This window comes from Embiotoca jacksoni, unplaced genomic scaffold (genome assembly GCF_022577435.1).
Source record: "Embiotoca jacksoni isolate LCO1_2020_lvr unplaced genomic scaffold, fEmbJac1.0.p SCAF_1, whole genome shotgun sequence".
In the NCBI taxonomy this organism is placed as follows: domain Eukaryota; kingdom Metazoa; phylum Chordata; class Actinopteri; family Embiotocidae; genus Embiotoca; species Embiotoca jacksoni.
The window spans coordinates 6,752,254-6,767,239 of record NW_027185229.1 but is presented as its reverse complement, the minus strand read 5'-3'; the positions used below and the strand labels follow the sequence as shown (position 1 = coordinate 6,767,239).

Genomic DNA, 14,986 nt, shown 5'->3' with positions numbered 1-14,986 from the left:
CCACATGATGATCGGTGCAGTGCGCTGGTTCCGAGATGGGCCGCAGGCTGTTTGTGTGTGTTTGGCAGTGTGGGGGGAGTCAGCGAGGGGGAGAGAGAGGCAGGTCAGGGGGAGGGTGTGACTGGGGCCTGCTGGACCATAGCGAGGGAACAGTATGTAGGACAGGGCCTTTGCACTAGCTAACCTATCCTGTGCTGGAGCCCTGGTTGGGCGTGCTAAATTTCTGCATGCATGATCAATGGCAGTGAATAAAAAAAGAGAGGAGAAAGACAGCAGCGTGGGGGAGGGGAAGGAACAAGTTGGAGCAAAAGCGAAATTAGTTGGCCTTACTGGAGCTTATTATACTGAAGAAAGTCAGTTGTTTTGGAGCCACTTATTAATTTCAACAAATACACAAAGTGGAGAGGACCATTGAGAAACTTTGAATAACTTTTTTTATGGGCTTAAGCAACTGTTTTTATCAGATTTTAAAATCTGGTAAAGTATTTACTAAAGTAAATATGACATGACTGGGTGTGTGGTGGGTGAATGTGTGAAAGAGGTTTTCAGTGCACTTATTGCACATCTGATATCTGCCTTTGCTCTGTCCCTTCTCCATCACTCGAGCTGTCTTGTTGTCAGTTTGCCACCTTGAAAATACTGCCATAGTTTGCGTTTGTTTCCTTGACCACAGCTGACCCATAGCTGACCCAGAGTGGGAAGCCTTTGTCTCTGGGCGACCTTTGACCTGTCAGGGCCTGGGACCTGCTCTCCACCACCCTGGAGGCAGTTTGAAAGAAAGCAGAGAAGAGAAAAAGAGTTTGAAAAGGCAACTTCTGATCATCCGACAAGCTCGTAGAGTGTCTCTGTTGGCCAGCTGCAGCTACAGTTTTTAGAGCCAGAGGCCATCATTTGAATGTGATGCAAAATGTAAACAAGCAACAAGTCATTCCAGGAAGACTTGAATAAAACACAGTGAATGGATAATGAAAAAAAAAAAAAGAATAAAACTGGAATGTTTGAACAGACAAAAAGAAAGAAGAAATAAAAAGCCTCCTTTAAAGCGGAAGCCAGGGGGCCATTTTAAAGCACTCCATTTGCTGTGGGTGTTTTTTTTCCACCTGGCAGGTGGCGAGCTGAAGAAATCATTACATGGGAGAGGAGAAGGGGAGGAAACAAGCACACCTGTGGTCGTGCCAGGAGCCCCACCTCCATTCTCCAATCACAATCCCTGCATCCCCGAGGGGAAGGTGTGGCAAAGGGACAGAGACAAAGGCAGGAGAGAAAAGGCAGAGGAAGGAAGAGATTGTGGGGGGAGATTTACATGCCTCTTCAACAGTTGACTGAGGGTTGAGTTAACCTTTTATTAATCATACGCACACACATAAACACACAGTGGAGGGATGTTGCTGGGAGGCTCTCAGCGAAGGTGGCTTCCTGTGCGCACAAACACACCGCAGCCTCTTTACCTTGATGACACGGAACTATTTCTGTCTGACGGCCACATGGGTGTAAGCAGCAGCGGAAATCTGCACTGTAATACCTCACAGGCGGTTGGGCGGGCGAACGCAAGCAGGAACAACACACACACACACACACACACACACACACACACACACAAAACACACAACACACAACACAGATGCCACAAAAAGGCTTCTGGTTACAAATCAGCAGAGACCTAACACTTAAAGACAGATTGTCAATACTGCACTTGCCACCATGGAAATTGGTGAGGGAATCACAGTTTGTTAAAGGCCTGTCTATCCATTACTGTGGTGCTGAGTGCATTATTATCTCACCGATAACTAATGATCTCTTATCTCTTGTCACATCTACAAAGCTTTTGCTTGGCATTATGTTAAATTACAGAATTAATTCAGTGCAAAATGAAATGTTTGAATAAAAGTAATGTTTTTTTTTTTTTTTCTTGGTTTACACTGCTTTGAAAGGTAACTGATGATGATGATGAGTAAGCTTTTGGGTTTTTTGCGTCTAAAGTGGTGTTTATTCATATTTACAGTAAATGATCATCCTGCATGCTTTCAACCTCTACGTCTAATTCAATTCAATTCAATTTCATTTATACACAGGTTATTTCATGGCACTTAACACATTAAAGTCCTTACAGCAAGACTTTACAACATTATACAGAGAAACCCAACAATTCAACAATTCCCACATAAGCTAGGAGGGAAAAAACTCCTCTTTAAGGGAGAAAAACCTCCAACAGAAGGAAGGAAAAACTCTGTTTAACAGGAAGAAACCTCCGACAGAACCAGGCCATCTGCCTCGACCGGTTGGGGTGAGAGGAGAGCAGAAAGAGAAAAGGACAGCATAGAGATATAAGAGAAGAACTGTTGGTGGAGACGACAAGCGCAGGGCAGAGACATGCAGCTCCATGACGGGACATCTGCAAAAGAAAGATGAGAAACTACGCGAGCGAGGGAACTGAATGGAGACAACAGACAATAAGAAAAAGCTATGGGAGAGAAAAGGATGGTGAGGTATGAGTCAGTTAAAGAGTAGGAGGAAAGAAAAGAAGCTCAGCATGTAACAAGGTCCCCCAGCAGCCTCGGCCTATAACAGCATAACTAAGGGTTGGTTCAGGTCCACCTGAACCAGCCATAACTATAAGCTTTATCAAAAAGGAACGTTTTGAGTAATCTTAAAAAACTGGGAGCTGGTTCCACAGGGGAGGAGCCTGAAAACTGAAGGCTCTGCCTTCCATTCTACTTCTGTAAACTCTAGGAACCACAAGTAGAACAGCGTACTGAGAGCGAAGTGTTCTGCTAGGATTATATGGTTCTATAAGATCTCTAAGATATGATGGAGCCTGGTCATGTAGGGCTTTGTAAGTCATCAAGAGAATTTTAAATTGTATTCTTGATTTCACAGGAAGCCAGTGAAGAGAAGCTAAAACTGGAGAAATATGATCTCTCTTGCTAAATCCCGTCAGTACTCTTATTGCAGCATTTTGGATCAGCTGCAAGGTTTTTAATGAGTAATTTGGACATCCTAACCACAAGGAATTACAATAATCTAGCCTAGAAGTAACAAATGCATGAATGACTTTTTCTGCGTCACGCTGAGGAAGGATTTTCCTGATTTTCTTAATATTATATTAATATTAATCTGACCTCTTTCAGGGCAGGAGATGATGTCACAGAGCAAATTGCTGGAAATACATCATGACACATCATCATGCCGGCTTTAAAAAGAGGGGACCGTGCGGTGACGCATCACTTCTTTGCGGGTTATGCAGTGTTAACACATGATGGATTTTCACACCGGGGCCTCAGAGCAGGTTGCGAGGAAGACGGGGGAAACAAATTGCGCCAAGACAGAGAGAGTGAAAATCAGAAAGAAGAAAAGAGGATGTGTGTGTATGAATGAGGGAAAATGGATGGATGATGTTTTATTTGGGGGGGGGGGGGGTTGTGTTGGGTGGCAAGAAATTCATACTACCTCAGTGACACACACACACACACACACACACACACATGAACGAGCGGAGTTGTCCCTGTATCTCTTTTAATCCTTTTTCCACTCCCCCCTCCGTTTCTTTTCACAGGACCTATCAACGCCATTCCTAGCTGCTATTTATAGGAGACCACTGTCCCCCTGTCCCTCTGCCTGAGTGTAGGTCTGTGTGTGTGTGTGTGTGTGTGTGTGTGTGTGTGTGTGTGTGTGTGTGTGTGTGTGTGTGTGTCAGGGGAACCTCAATAAACCAGTGCTTCTCACTCCTAATCTCAATGTGCAGGATATATGGGAAAGCCAGGTACAAAGAAATACTGTGTGTGTGTGTGTGTGTGTGTGTGTGTGTGTGTGTGTGTGTGTGTGTGTGTGTGTGTGTGTGTGTGTGTGTGTGTGTGTGTGTGTGTGTGTGTGTGTGTGTGTGTGTGTGTGTGTGAGAGAGAGAGAGCTTGATTTATCCCACCTGTCCCGTTGTTTCCGGTGCGTGTGTGTCAATCTTCAACTGACTGCTGAAATGTATTCCACGAAGGCCCGAGAAAACACAAATCATCCCTGGAAAGCGTGTGTATTTATTGCCATGGAAGTGTTGCACACGCACGTGTGCTAATTGTAAAAGAGTCAGGCAGGATATATTGAGACGCCTGTTCCACCGACACATGGTTTAGTACCGTGCAGCTGCTTTACTTGCGTGCTGCAGTGTGTAGGCCCTACAGCCTGATGGAAGGCTGTGGTTATTGATTTATGAGCTCACAGTTAAATTGCACCCTGCTTTGTGGTCTAATCAGCAACTGACACATTAGGTCCTCACACCAGCATGTTTTATTGCATTTTAAAGGAATGCTGCACTTTTTGGAGGGTAAAGGTTGTGAGTTTGGTAAAGTCACCGATGCCTTTTGCATCTGTAGGTTGACTGGAAGTTTTCATGATGAATCAACCTGGTATCTGGCCAAATGTGTCATATACCTGTCTAACCCACCGCAGGATACCATGTCGGACTTGACAATTAAGATGCCTTTTGTTTATACACCAAAAAACATGTGGCTGGTTTTAGGAAAAAAAGTTGTTTGGGTTAGAAAAGCATTTCTTAAAACAAATCCACATTGCTTTTTTCACAGACGCTCACCTTGGTCTCATAGGTAAAAGTCCTGGATTTGATCCATCCAACCACTCCAGACCTGTACCTCCATTTTTTGGGACTTTTATATTTCATCAAATGACATCTGTCGCATGGCCTTCTCCACTTGACCTCCTTTATTTTTTTACCCAACATCATACATGCGTGTAGTTTTCACTACTAAGCGAGGTAAAACACGCTGAGACTATATCATCTTGTGGACTGACGGGTGTATTAAACGCTCTGGCATGATGCCGGGGTGGATGGATGAATAATGGGATTAGCTTAGTTTAGCTATGTTGCTAATTAGGATTGAGCAGATGAGCAGGAAACTACACCTTTAAATATCTCCAGTATAGTGAACGAACTGAAAAGCAATTTAAAATGTATGTGTTCATAATGTTTTTAACTTTAGGCTGTGTTCATTCATATTTTTGGATCATGTGATTATGTGTAAGACTGAAGGGGAGCTTGTGGTGATGGCATTTCCATCTCAGTATTTTGTTGTCTTTCAGCTCATTGTTTTTCATTTTGGCTCATGGCCATAACTTTATTGTTTTTGATCATTCTTACTGCTCTTGCATAGTTTCAAGCTGGCACACATGGTTAGCGACAAATGTTTTTGTTAGGAGAAAAAAAACCAAAACATAAACAGTGAGTGAATGTTTGCATCTGCGTTATACCATAATAATGTTGTGTTTACATACAAACACATACATGTATCTGCTGCTCCTTAGTGTCCAATAATCAATTCCTGCTGTAAAATGTAAAACTTTGGACCACTTCCTGTTTGCAGAGCCTCACTGCCACAGCTGCAAAAACAGATTCACAATAATATTTAAAGATGATGGGAGACCCCAGCAGGCCATCAACGGTCGTCTGTTATCTCACAGCCCCAATCTGATGTAATCCTGCAACAAGGTATATGAAGGGTGTAGTGAAGGAAGAGAAGAAGGTGAAAACTGATCTCACAAAGACTTCATGTATCCGTGTGAACACTGAATGGTATGTGGAGGCATGACTAATGCTGGAATTAAATAGAAAGGATTTAGTTTGAGAAAGGATGAAGGAAAGCAACATACAAAGAAAAGTAAAAAAGAATCGAATGAGGAGGTAAGATATATATATATTTATATAAAAAAAGAGGGTGTATGTATTCTTACATATCTGTGTGTGTTTCTGTGTGTGTGCAGCTGTGCGGTGACAGAGTGAAGGGAGGAGAGAGCAGAGGGGTCCATTGTGGGTCTTTGTGTGGCTCAGATTGTCCTCTTCTCTGGGAAAGTGGAAACTCAACACTCCTCTCCAGAGGTCTGGTTACCAGGTGAGAGAGGAGGAAAGAAAAGAAGTGGGGAAAAAAAAACGAGCGGGAGGGAGAAAGAGAGAAGGAGAGGGAAGAGAAAAAGAGCATGAGATTTTGGGCATTGGAGCTGGAGAGAGAGATGAAAACAGAGAGACTGAGAGATGAATACGGCGATAGGAAGAAACAGCTTGAGAAAGCATAAACAAAGAGAGATTTGATTTCAATCCCACTGGACTCCAAACATGGAGATCAAAGTAACAATTCCAACAAATTTCTTAAAAATCTATTTCATGCATTTATCACATGTTGACTGTAGATGAAGTAATGATGTGGAATTAAAGTGATTTTTCTCATTGTTACTTCCCCTTTGCAGTGAAACCGAATAAATAGAGATCAGATCATGACCTCAGCTGTAGTTTATAACACACTCATGTCCCAGCACAATAATAAAAAACATTTATGTGATGTTTTTCACAATAAAGCATGACTCGACTGAACTAAAGTGACGCCAATGGCACTCATTTTTAACTTTGTTATAGTCTAACTCCTCCTAGTGGCCCCTTTTGGGACTTTTCTTCCTCACACCAAAATCCACTCAGCTTCCTTTAACTTCAGCCTTCAGCAGAAATGAAACAAACATCACACGTTTCGTATCTGAAAATGTACATTTATTTTCTCATTTCACTTTTTACAAACTATACATATATATATGTATTTATTTTACAAACATCACCTGCAACCCTGAACATCAAAAGTTTACAAAGTACAAAGAGGAGGTACACGATCTATAGCTACAAATAAAACCACTCAGTTTCCAGACATATTCCCCCTGAATTAATCGACATGTGTCAAAACTTAAGAGTTGAACAGTATGAGTAATTAAACCTGGGTGGGAAAGAATAGTATTTAATGTCACTTTAGAATAAGGAAGCCAAGTCACCTCTTTCGCTCAAGTCCTTTCATTTTTCTCTTTTTCCTCACGCTGAATCTCTGATAATCTGTTAAAACATCTTTCCTTGTTTTTGTCCATATCATCACATGCATCATGATATCTGATCATTTCTGGCCCTCTGAAATTCTTAGGATTTCCTACTTGAAACTTGAAACTGGTCATCATATGAGGTTATCAATCTTCTGTCTGGTCACAGTGGAAAGTCACAATTACATTACTGTTACCTGATCTATTTTCATGTTGCTATCAGCCCGGCAAAACTGTAAAAGCAAAAGAGCAGGAACAATCTCAGAGACATTTGATCAAACTCTTATTCAGCACTATTGTTGATGTGTCTCTTCAGTGTAAGAAAGCGAGGGAGGAGAGGGAGGTGTGTGTGTGTGTGTGTGTGTGTGTGTGTGTGTGTGTGTGTGTGTGTGTGAGGAGGGGGCTACTGCAGGAGTGACCAGGTGTGTTTGACAGGAGTGTTTTTGTGGATGGTTCCTCTCTTTCTCCCCCGATATTGTCTGGAGTGGATTGTGGAGGCGGCAGCTCTGAGAACAGCTGCTTCTGACAAACACTGCGTAAACACTATGTGTGTCACTTGGGGATTGAGTGCGTATTTGTGTGTGTGTGCATGTTTGTGCGCAAATGTGTGTGTGTGTGTGTGTGTGTTGAATGGATAACCGTGTATCTAGTAGCCATTTCCTCTGTTTGAGACACGTTACATCCCTTCTAGTTACTGTGAGCCCTCTTTTGGTAATAAAGAGATCTGTCAGTCATTAAAAGAAGATAAATTAACACAAACTCAAAGCGGCTTCCTGTTTGTGTGTCAGAGCAGATATTGAGAATACAACATAAAATACATGCCCTGAAAATGATTGCAATGAATGTCAATTCATCTTTACAAATATAGGAGGCAACTCAACCGTGTCTGCGTCTGTTTGTGCATGTGTGACTATCTGAGCTGCAGAGATATGCATGCACGTGTGTATGTGTACAACAATATGTGGGTAGATGAGAATGTATGTTTGAGTGCGTGTTTGCATGCGAGCAGGCAGACATCACGGTCCTCCGTTATAAGCATAGTCCGCCTTGTTGTGCATGACCAGTCTGTTCTCGACGAAATAGAAGCTGTCTGACCGGGTCTCATAAGGACACTCCACCATCTGACGCACTGCAAAACACACACAAAATGCACATCAACGACCAAGCGAAGGCTATTTAAAAACAAAAAAATCCATGCAATTACAATAGCATAGAATTGTATAATAACTAAAAATAACTTGAATAATTGGGTCAGCGTTGATTAAGCTGTTGCAATGACCAAATGCTTTAGTAGCTCTGGTGCTCATTGGGAAGAGCTTTGACTCACATTTGGTCACAAAATCAAAATAATATCATGACGTGACACCCAGTGGTGTTAGACAGGCAATTAATAAGGTACATAATGCATTACTTAGTGCCCAATACAAATAGTTTTACATTAACTTTTACGTGACAGCTTTAAAACATATGTTCAAATTTTTGTTCAAGTCTGCCGTAATACATGAATCACATGCACATTTTGAGGAGAACGTTGTGGTTAATCACATGTAGATTTGATGCTGGTGTAAAAACACTGGCAAGAAACCTACACAGACTGTCAGGACTTAGACAACCACTTGTTTGCCTCATTCATAATATTAAAGCCTCATATTAGCTTTGGCTGAAGAGTTGTTCTTTTACTGTACTCCAAGGAAGGATTTCTTTATGGCCAGTGCGGAGAATGGCAATGATTGCTGCCGCCAATGAATCTTTTAAAGTACGTGTGACATGTAGGTCTTGTGTTTATACAGGCTTAAAAATCAAAACATATTTTCAAGAAGTTCAGTTTTAGGAGACCATTTGTTTTTATTATTATGTACTTTTGTACAGCAAAGTCTTCCAAAATTCAATCAGATAATCTTCTGGTAACCGGTGGAGTAAAAAGTTTAACAAGTACACATCAATATTATGACACACTGTCTCATAAAGGAGGGTCTAAAAAGACAAGAATTTGTTTGATATTTGGGATCTAATCATCCAACAAACAGCAGTAAAAATAAAAAAGCGGGTTTTTTTCATACTCTAATAACTGAAAATTATTAATTTGTCATGTTAATGGTTGACCGCATTCTTTTATGTAGACACAATGTTAACTGATGACCAAACATATATTGAGTCTTATATTGAACTTTTTTTTAATGTTATTTTTCCTGTGAGCGTACAGCATGTTATGTTATAAAGAACTATAAAAGTCATGCGGCAGGAGAACTAGATTAAAGATGTTGTTGCTAATGTGCTGCTGATGCCGTCATTGCCTGTAAAACACTTGCTAAAATGTAACCTAATTTTAGATTTGCTCCACTTTGACACATGAGGAGCAGGGAGTCAAAGATCCTCTTCAAGTCAATATCATTAATGAGAACTGCCCTCATCTTTTCTTTTAGTGTGTGCATGGTACACAAATAAATCAATATAATCAACATCTGACAACAAATGAAAGCCATAATCTCTACAAACAGTATATGTTGATGTAGCCGTAACCTGGATGTGTTTTGGTGTGTGCAGGTTCTCAGACTGGTCGTGGCTTGTGAATAGATGACTCACCCAGGATCTCAGACAGCTGGGGGAACTCGTAGATGTGCTCACAGGTATTGCGGCTGTTTGGGATACAGAAGCCAAAGTCAAAGTCAAAGCTCTTCAGCAGGTGATCGCGGAAGTAGTGCCTCTCAATCATGCGGAAATTGTTCAGAGGCCGGTTCCCGACTGTGAATTCGACCCTGATGGAAATAAAAAAAAAAAAAGAAACTTCAGTAACTATGATGTCATTACAGTCAGTGCACTAATAATAATAATAAAAAAAAATAGCCAGTGAGGTGTGTGTGGCTGATAGAAGATAATGCTGCAACTGTTGTCATTGTTTGTGTACGCAACAGGTCAGGTGTGTGTCGACGACGTGTGAGTCGCTCACGTAGCTCCCACGGTCCGCAGCCGCAGGAAGGCAGGGGTGAACTGGTAGCGGACGAATCGGCCCGCACTGGCATCTCCATCTCTGTTCTCCTCATCGTCATCTGACGCCCACAAGATTACATCGAGACGTTTCACATGATTCACACTTAAGGCTATTTCTAATCAAAATAAACCAGCAATGGATGTTTCTAATGCCAGCAACCTGCTCAGAGCACTTTATTTCATGCTAGTAGCCAGCAGCTGTCAGAAGGGTTAATACATTTGTTTTGTAGCTACATACATTATGATCAACAGCAGCATTTGCTTTACAGAGCAGAACACATGCAGCTAATATGCAGTACCTGTGTGCGGTGGTTTGGCAATCTCGAACAGGACAGTGTCGGTCTCCAGGTCTCTGATCTTAAAGCGCACAAAGTCAACGTTGTAAATATTGTCCTCGGGCTTACAGAGGTACCCTGCAACAACGACAGACGCATCACAGGAGATGTAAACACTGACAGTTTTCAAGCCGCTGAAGATAATGTGTGCAATGTTGAAACACAAACAGGCGTCTCTCAGCGACATAGACAGCATGCAAAATGTTTGAGGGACTTTGTTAAGACTCACGTGACACAGTTTTGCTTGCACATAGGCACACACAGCTTTGCATATATACATCTAGTTACATCAGAAAGTGTGGGGCTATCCTGTATCATTACAGATCTGTATAGGAAAATAGACATGCATGAAGCCACTGAGCAAATACCTTACTATATGTGCCATTTTCTGAAAGGTAGATTAAAAGCGTTGATTAAATCTTTACAATTTAATGATGTCATAAACCATTCTGACACAAGGAAGTTTTTAGTTTAGTCCCTGTGTTTGCTTTTATATTTCATATGGTGCCTGAAGAGCCCTAAATAAAGGCCACAGATACAAATATAACATGCTGCAATATGTTTTTATTAAATAAAGACCAGGCCTTCCTGGTCCTTAATGGCAGTGATGTCACAGTAGTGATATGGGATTTGTGTCCTGACATTTTTGAAGAGTTTTAAGTCATAACATGATCTCAGCTCAGCTAAAGTGACCCCACAGAGCACTTTGTCAACCGGTCACAAACGCCCACTATTTCTAAAACCCCATGTCCGCTGAACTGCTTAAAAACAGAAACAATTAAGACTATAACGGCGTCAAACGGTTGGTTTGTATTGTGAAATGTGTTTTTCCCATATAATTATGACACGTTTAAAACCATGTTATCTCCATTTTAAATGAGAGCCATGTAATCCTGTATACTTGGACTTTATGTTTTCCCATTTGTGAAGTGAAGATTTATATTTCTTTATGTGCAGATACTTCATTCAGGACCAGTCATGAAAAACCGACAAGAGGCCACAGAAAGAGACTCAAACCTCGCGTAGCTACTCGCAATCCCAGCACATCCTCCGGCGTGATGGGTCCACTCTGTGTCCGCAGGTCGTCCTCCGTGACGGGCCTGCTGTCTACCTGGTTTCTCCGGGACTTGAGCCTCTTCAAAACCCCTCCGCAGGGCTTGCGGTCCCGCGGAGGAGCCACGGCGCTGTGCCCACCGCCGGAGACGTTTTCAGCAACAGGCGCGTCGCTGCGGGCTTTGGCTCCGCTCATCGTGGTCTCTCTCGTCGGCCTCCTGTTGCCTGAACGAGCGTCGCCGTCTTTGATAAACGCGGGCAGAAGAAGATGGCGTCGTAAATGTCGAGTGTCGAGAGAAGTGTCGGTGAGCGGTCAAGCTCTTGTTTTTGTAAGCACATGCTGTACAGTTGCCATGACAACCCGTTCAGCGAGCCAGAGCAGGGAGTCAAGAGCCTCCTCTAAACGGCCACCAGGAGGCGGCAGGCCAAATAACTTGGGCCAAACCATAGAATGAAGAATAGAATAATAATAAATAATAATAAATAAATAAAGAATAGAATGAATATGTGAATTAAATAAATAAATAAATACATACATACATACATACATTGATACATATGAAAAAATACTAATATTGTTTTACTTAAGTAAACGCAATATTACAATGACGAAATGTTAAATTACAAGGAAAAGTACTGCATTTCAAATACTGTTAAGTAAAATTTAAAATGTGCTTATAGCAAAATTTTCTTAAAGTGTTAAAGGTAAAAGCACTAATACAAAATTTCAAAATTTAAAGTTATATATTTATCATGTAGCCTATAATTAATTGGGACATTGCTTAATTGACATGTACATGTGAACAGCATTTTCTACTTGTAATAGTAGACTTATGGCAGAGCTATGATGCTGGATATTCAAATGTACACATAACACTGTGTATGTAACTTGTGTTTTTTACATAGGCTACAAGATGACGAACTGAAAAGCAACTGGCAACTATACCGGCCCATGATAATGGGAAAAAAAACAAAAAAAAATAGGGCATACACAGTGTTGCAGACTCCGGTGACTGGACACCAACTCCATATTACTAACCACTCTATGACCCTTCCGAGACACTTCATCAAACTTGAGTGGTCGTTAGCAGTATCAAATTCCGCTAAAAGGAGGAGCCTTTGTCTCGGACGTCTGGCGATGCTGCCCAGGTTGTCACGACCCGGATTCGAACCCGGTACCAAGAGCCCTGAGACCCGTTGGTGCGGGGATGGTATGACTGCGCCACCGTGTGGCCACGACGAATTTTGGCCGGAATTTATATTTAAAATTAACTTTTCAAAATTTACCGGTTTTTTTTTTTTTTTTTTTTGGCGTAAAAGCTACTTTTTATTCGCCAGACTAGTGTCAATACTGACTTGATAGAATGCTGCGCTCAAAAAAGTGCTGAATTAGTCCTGGAAACGTTGTTGGGGTGATTGTGCTGACATATCCATATTCAGGAGGCTAACGTTAGCTGACGCCTAGCTAGCAAACGTCACAACGATCGCGCTTCTATGATTGACACTGTGATGGGCCAATAAATGATCTGTGGTGGTGCAACCTGGTTAGTAGGCGGGTCTCCAGCGTTCCTCGCTAACTGATCTCTGGCCTGTCACTCAACGTCTGATTCAAGTTTGTTGTCCTTTCAGAGCATACAGACATTCATCTTGATCAACGGTGAGTAGCAGATATTCAGTGAGAAGTTGATAAAACCAGAATACATCGAGTGAGACTTGCGGAAAAAAAAAATCCGCTCGCGGCTATGCTAACTTGTACAATGTTAAGTGCCATAGACGAATGCTAATAGTGTTAGCACGTGGTGTGAGTGAAACGTGGCTTGCAAAACCGCGACTCTGCTCGTGAACTATGAATGCAACCGTGTCAAGGTCACGTGCTGTTACTGTGAAACCATATATTCATGTAGATGAAGGATTTAAAGAAAGCTTAACTGTATAATTATTTATTTTGTTCGTTTAATTCACTTGTGAAGGTCTCCTCACGGAGCTTCAGCGATTCACCGTTAAAATTACTGTGTGCTTTGTGGGAAAAGGTGTTGGATTGAATGAATGTTGTCTTAAACCTCAAATCAAGGTCATTTCTGGTTGTGAATACCAATAAATTTAAAATTTCAGATTCAGTACAGAACTTAGTCTTAAATAACTATTTTGTAGTGATGTTACGAGACGTGCCGACGCTTCGAAGCGTGTGTCGAGTAATGGAGGGGGCGTTTCCTCGAAGCGCGTGTCGAGGCTTGCTTTCATTTAGGGGAGGAGCCAAAAATGATGACGTCCGAAGCCTCGCTGCCCGGCTGTACCACGTGACTGCTTCGGGAAGTGGTTCAGATTTTGCCGGGAGGTTTGACAGCAATATAAACCCCTCAGGCTCCATTCAAAATGTGGGTTGTTGGTGGAGAGTTGAGGTCAGTTGAAAGTTTGGATAGTTTGGAGAGTTTAGAGAGAGAGAGAGAGAGAGAGATAGTTTGGAGATTTAGGAGAGTGAGGAGAGAAGGATAGGTGATAAGATGGAGCCAGATAGGAAGAGGAGGATTTCCCCTGTGTGGGAACACTTTGATTTGATAACTCCTAATAAGCTAAATCTAACTCTATTTCAGACACATTAGGTTTGCTTATCAAGAACTGTATTTTTCAGTTTCTTATTTTATTCAAAGGTGAGTTGGGGTACAATAACAACACCTCATCCATGCTGAAGCGTTACCGTGCCTTGCATGAGAATAAGGAGGAAACTGGAGCTTCACCCAGCCAAGGTAAGTCATTACAATATTACAAATGCACCATCACAATTTTTCCCTGTTCACTTTTGTTTATTGTGCAAATAAAGACAGGTAACAGACACTGTATTTATTCTCTTTTAACCAGCCACCAGAAAACAAGAGCTGGATGAAGCCCTCGTCTCCATGATAGTGAAGGACACACAGCCCTTCAGTATTGTGGATGATGTTGGATTCAGGGCATTTGTGTCCAAACTGGATCCTAATTATGTTCTCCCTACAAGGCAGGTATGTATGGGTGCATGCATGAAACAGATGAGTACTTTATTGTGTCTCACAGTTCAGCACTATATATTTTTTCCTTTAGGCTCTGAAGGCCATGGTGGAGGCCAAGTATGAGTCAGCTAAGGAGAAGGCTAAAGTGGAAAAGGTGGCTGCTGTTAGCCTTACTTCTGACATGTGGACATCCACAAAACCAAAAACTGTTGAGAAACTGTTATTTCTGAATAAAAATGAATAAAATGTCCCCTGTCCTGTACATCATTGTCCAAGTTACACAAGCATATTCAGTCCCCTCTTCCTAGTTCCACAAGCACTTCCACTGTCCTCTGCCTGCTGAAGCCCATGCCATTTTCCTAAAGTGACAGAAAAATATTATTACACAACCTGCCATATCATATGATACTACCATTTTGGGAAAATTTACACACACAGAATACATTCAAAAAATATTTTATTATGCACATATGTGATAATTTATGTACAGAAATTATTTGGTCATACATTTTTGTAATTCATAGTCATTCCCAACAGCCATAACAGACACAAAAATTCAATGCATCACATGTGGTTCAGATACAGCTGCCTGTGATTATACACTTGGCCAGTAGGTGGTTTCGTGTGCACATGAAGCTTCGAGTAATGAACCCTTTCTCGAACCAATTGGCTGAAGTGGTTCGATGCCTCATGAGGCTTCATCTCACCATCACTACTATTTTGTTGTTCAACAGACATTTGAACCGTGTCATTTGAACCAGAGGTTATTTTAGCAAC

The 14,986-nt window shown here is 41.6% G+C and overlaps 1 protein-coding gene across 1 annotated transcript; it reads right to left on the bottom strand.

Annotated features, from left to right (window-relative positions):
- Nucleotides 1-6,522: 6,522 nt before the first annotated feature.
- Nucleotides 6,523-11,575, bottom strand: LOC138203533 (protein unc-119 homolog B-like). Its single transcript, XM_069158490.1, has 5 exons — nt 11,190-11,575; nt 10,137-10,250; nt 9,797-9,896; nt 9,433-9,605; nt 6,523-7,978 (listed from the first exon to the last, which is right to left on the bottom strand). The coding sequence occupies exons 1-5, from the start codon at nt 11,419-11,421 to the stop codon at nt 7,866-7,868; spliced, it is 732 nt and encodes a 243-aa protein (XP_069014591.1). The 5' UTR covers nt 11,422-11,575; the 3' UTR covers nt 6,523-7,865.
- Between the last annotated feature and the right edge of the window lie 3,411 nt (nt 11,576-14,986).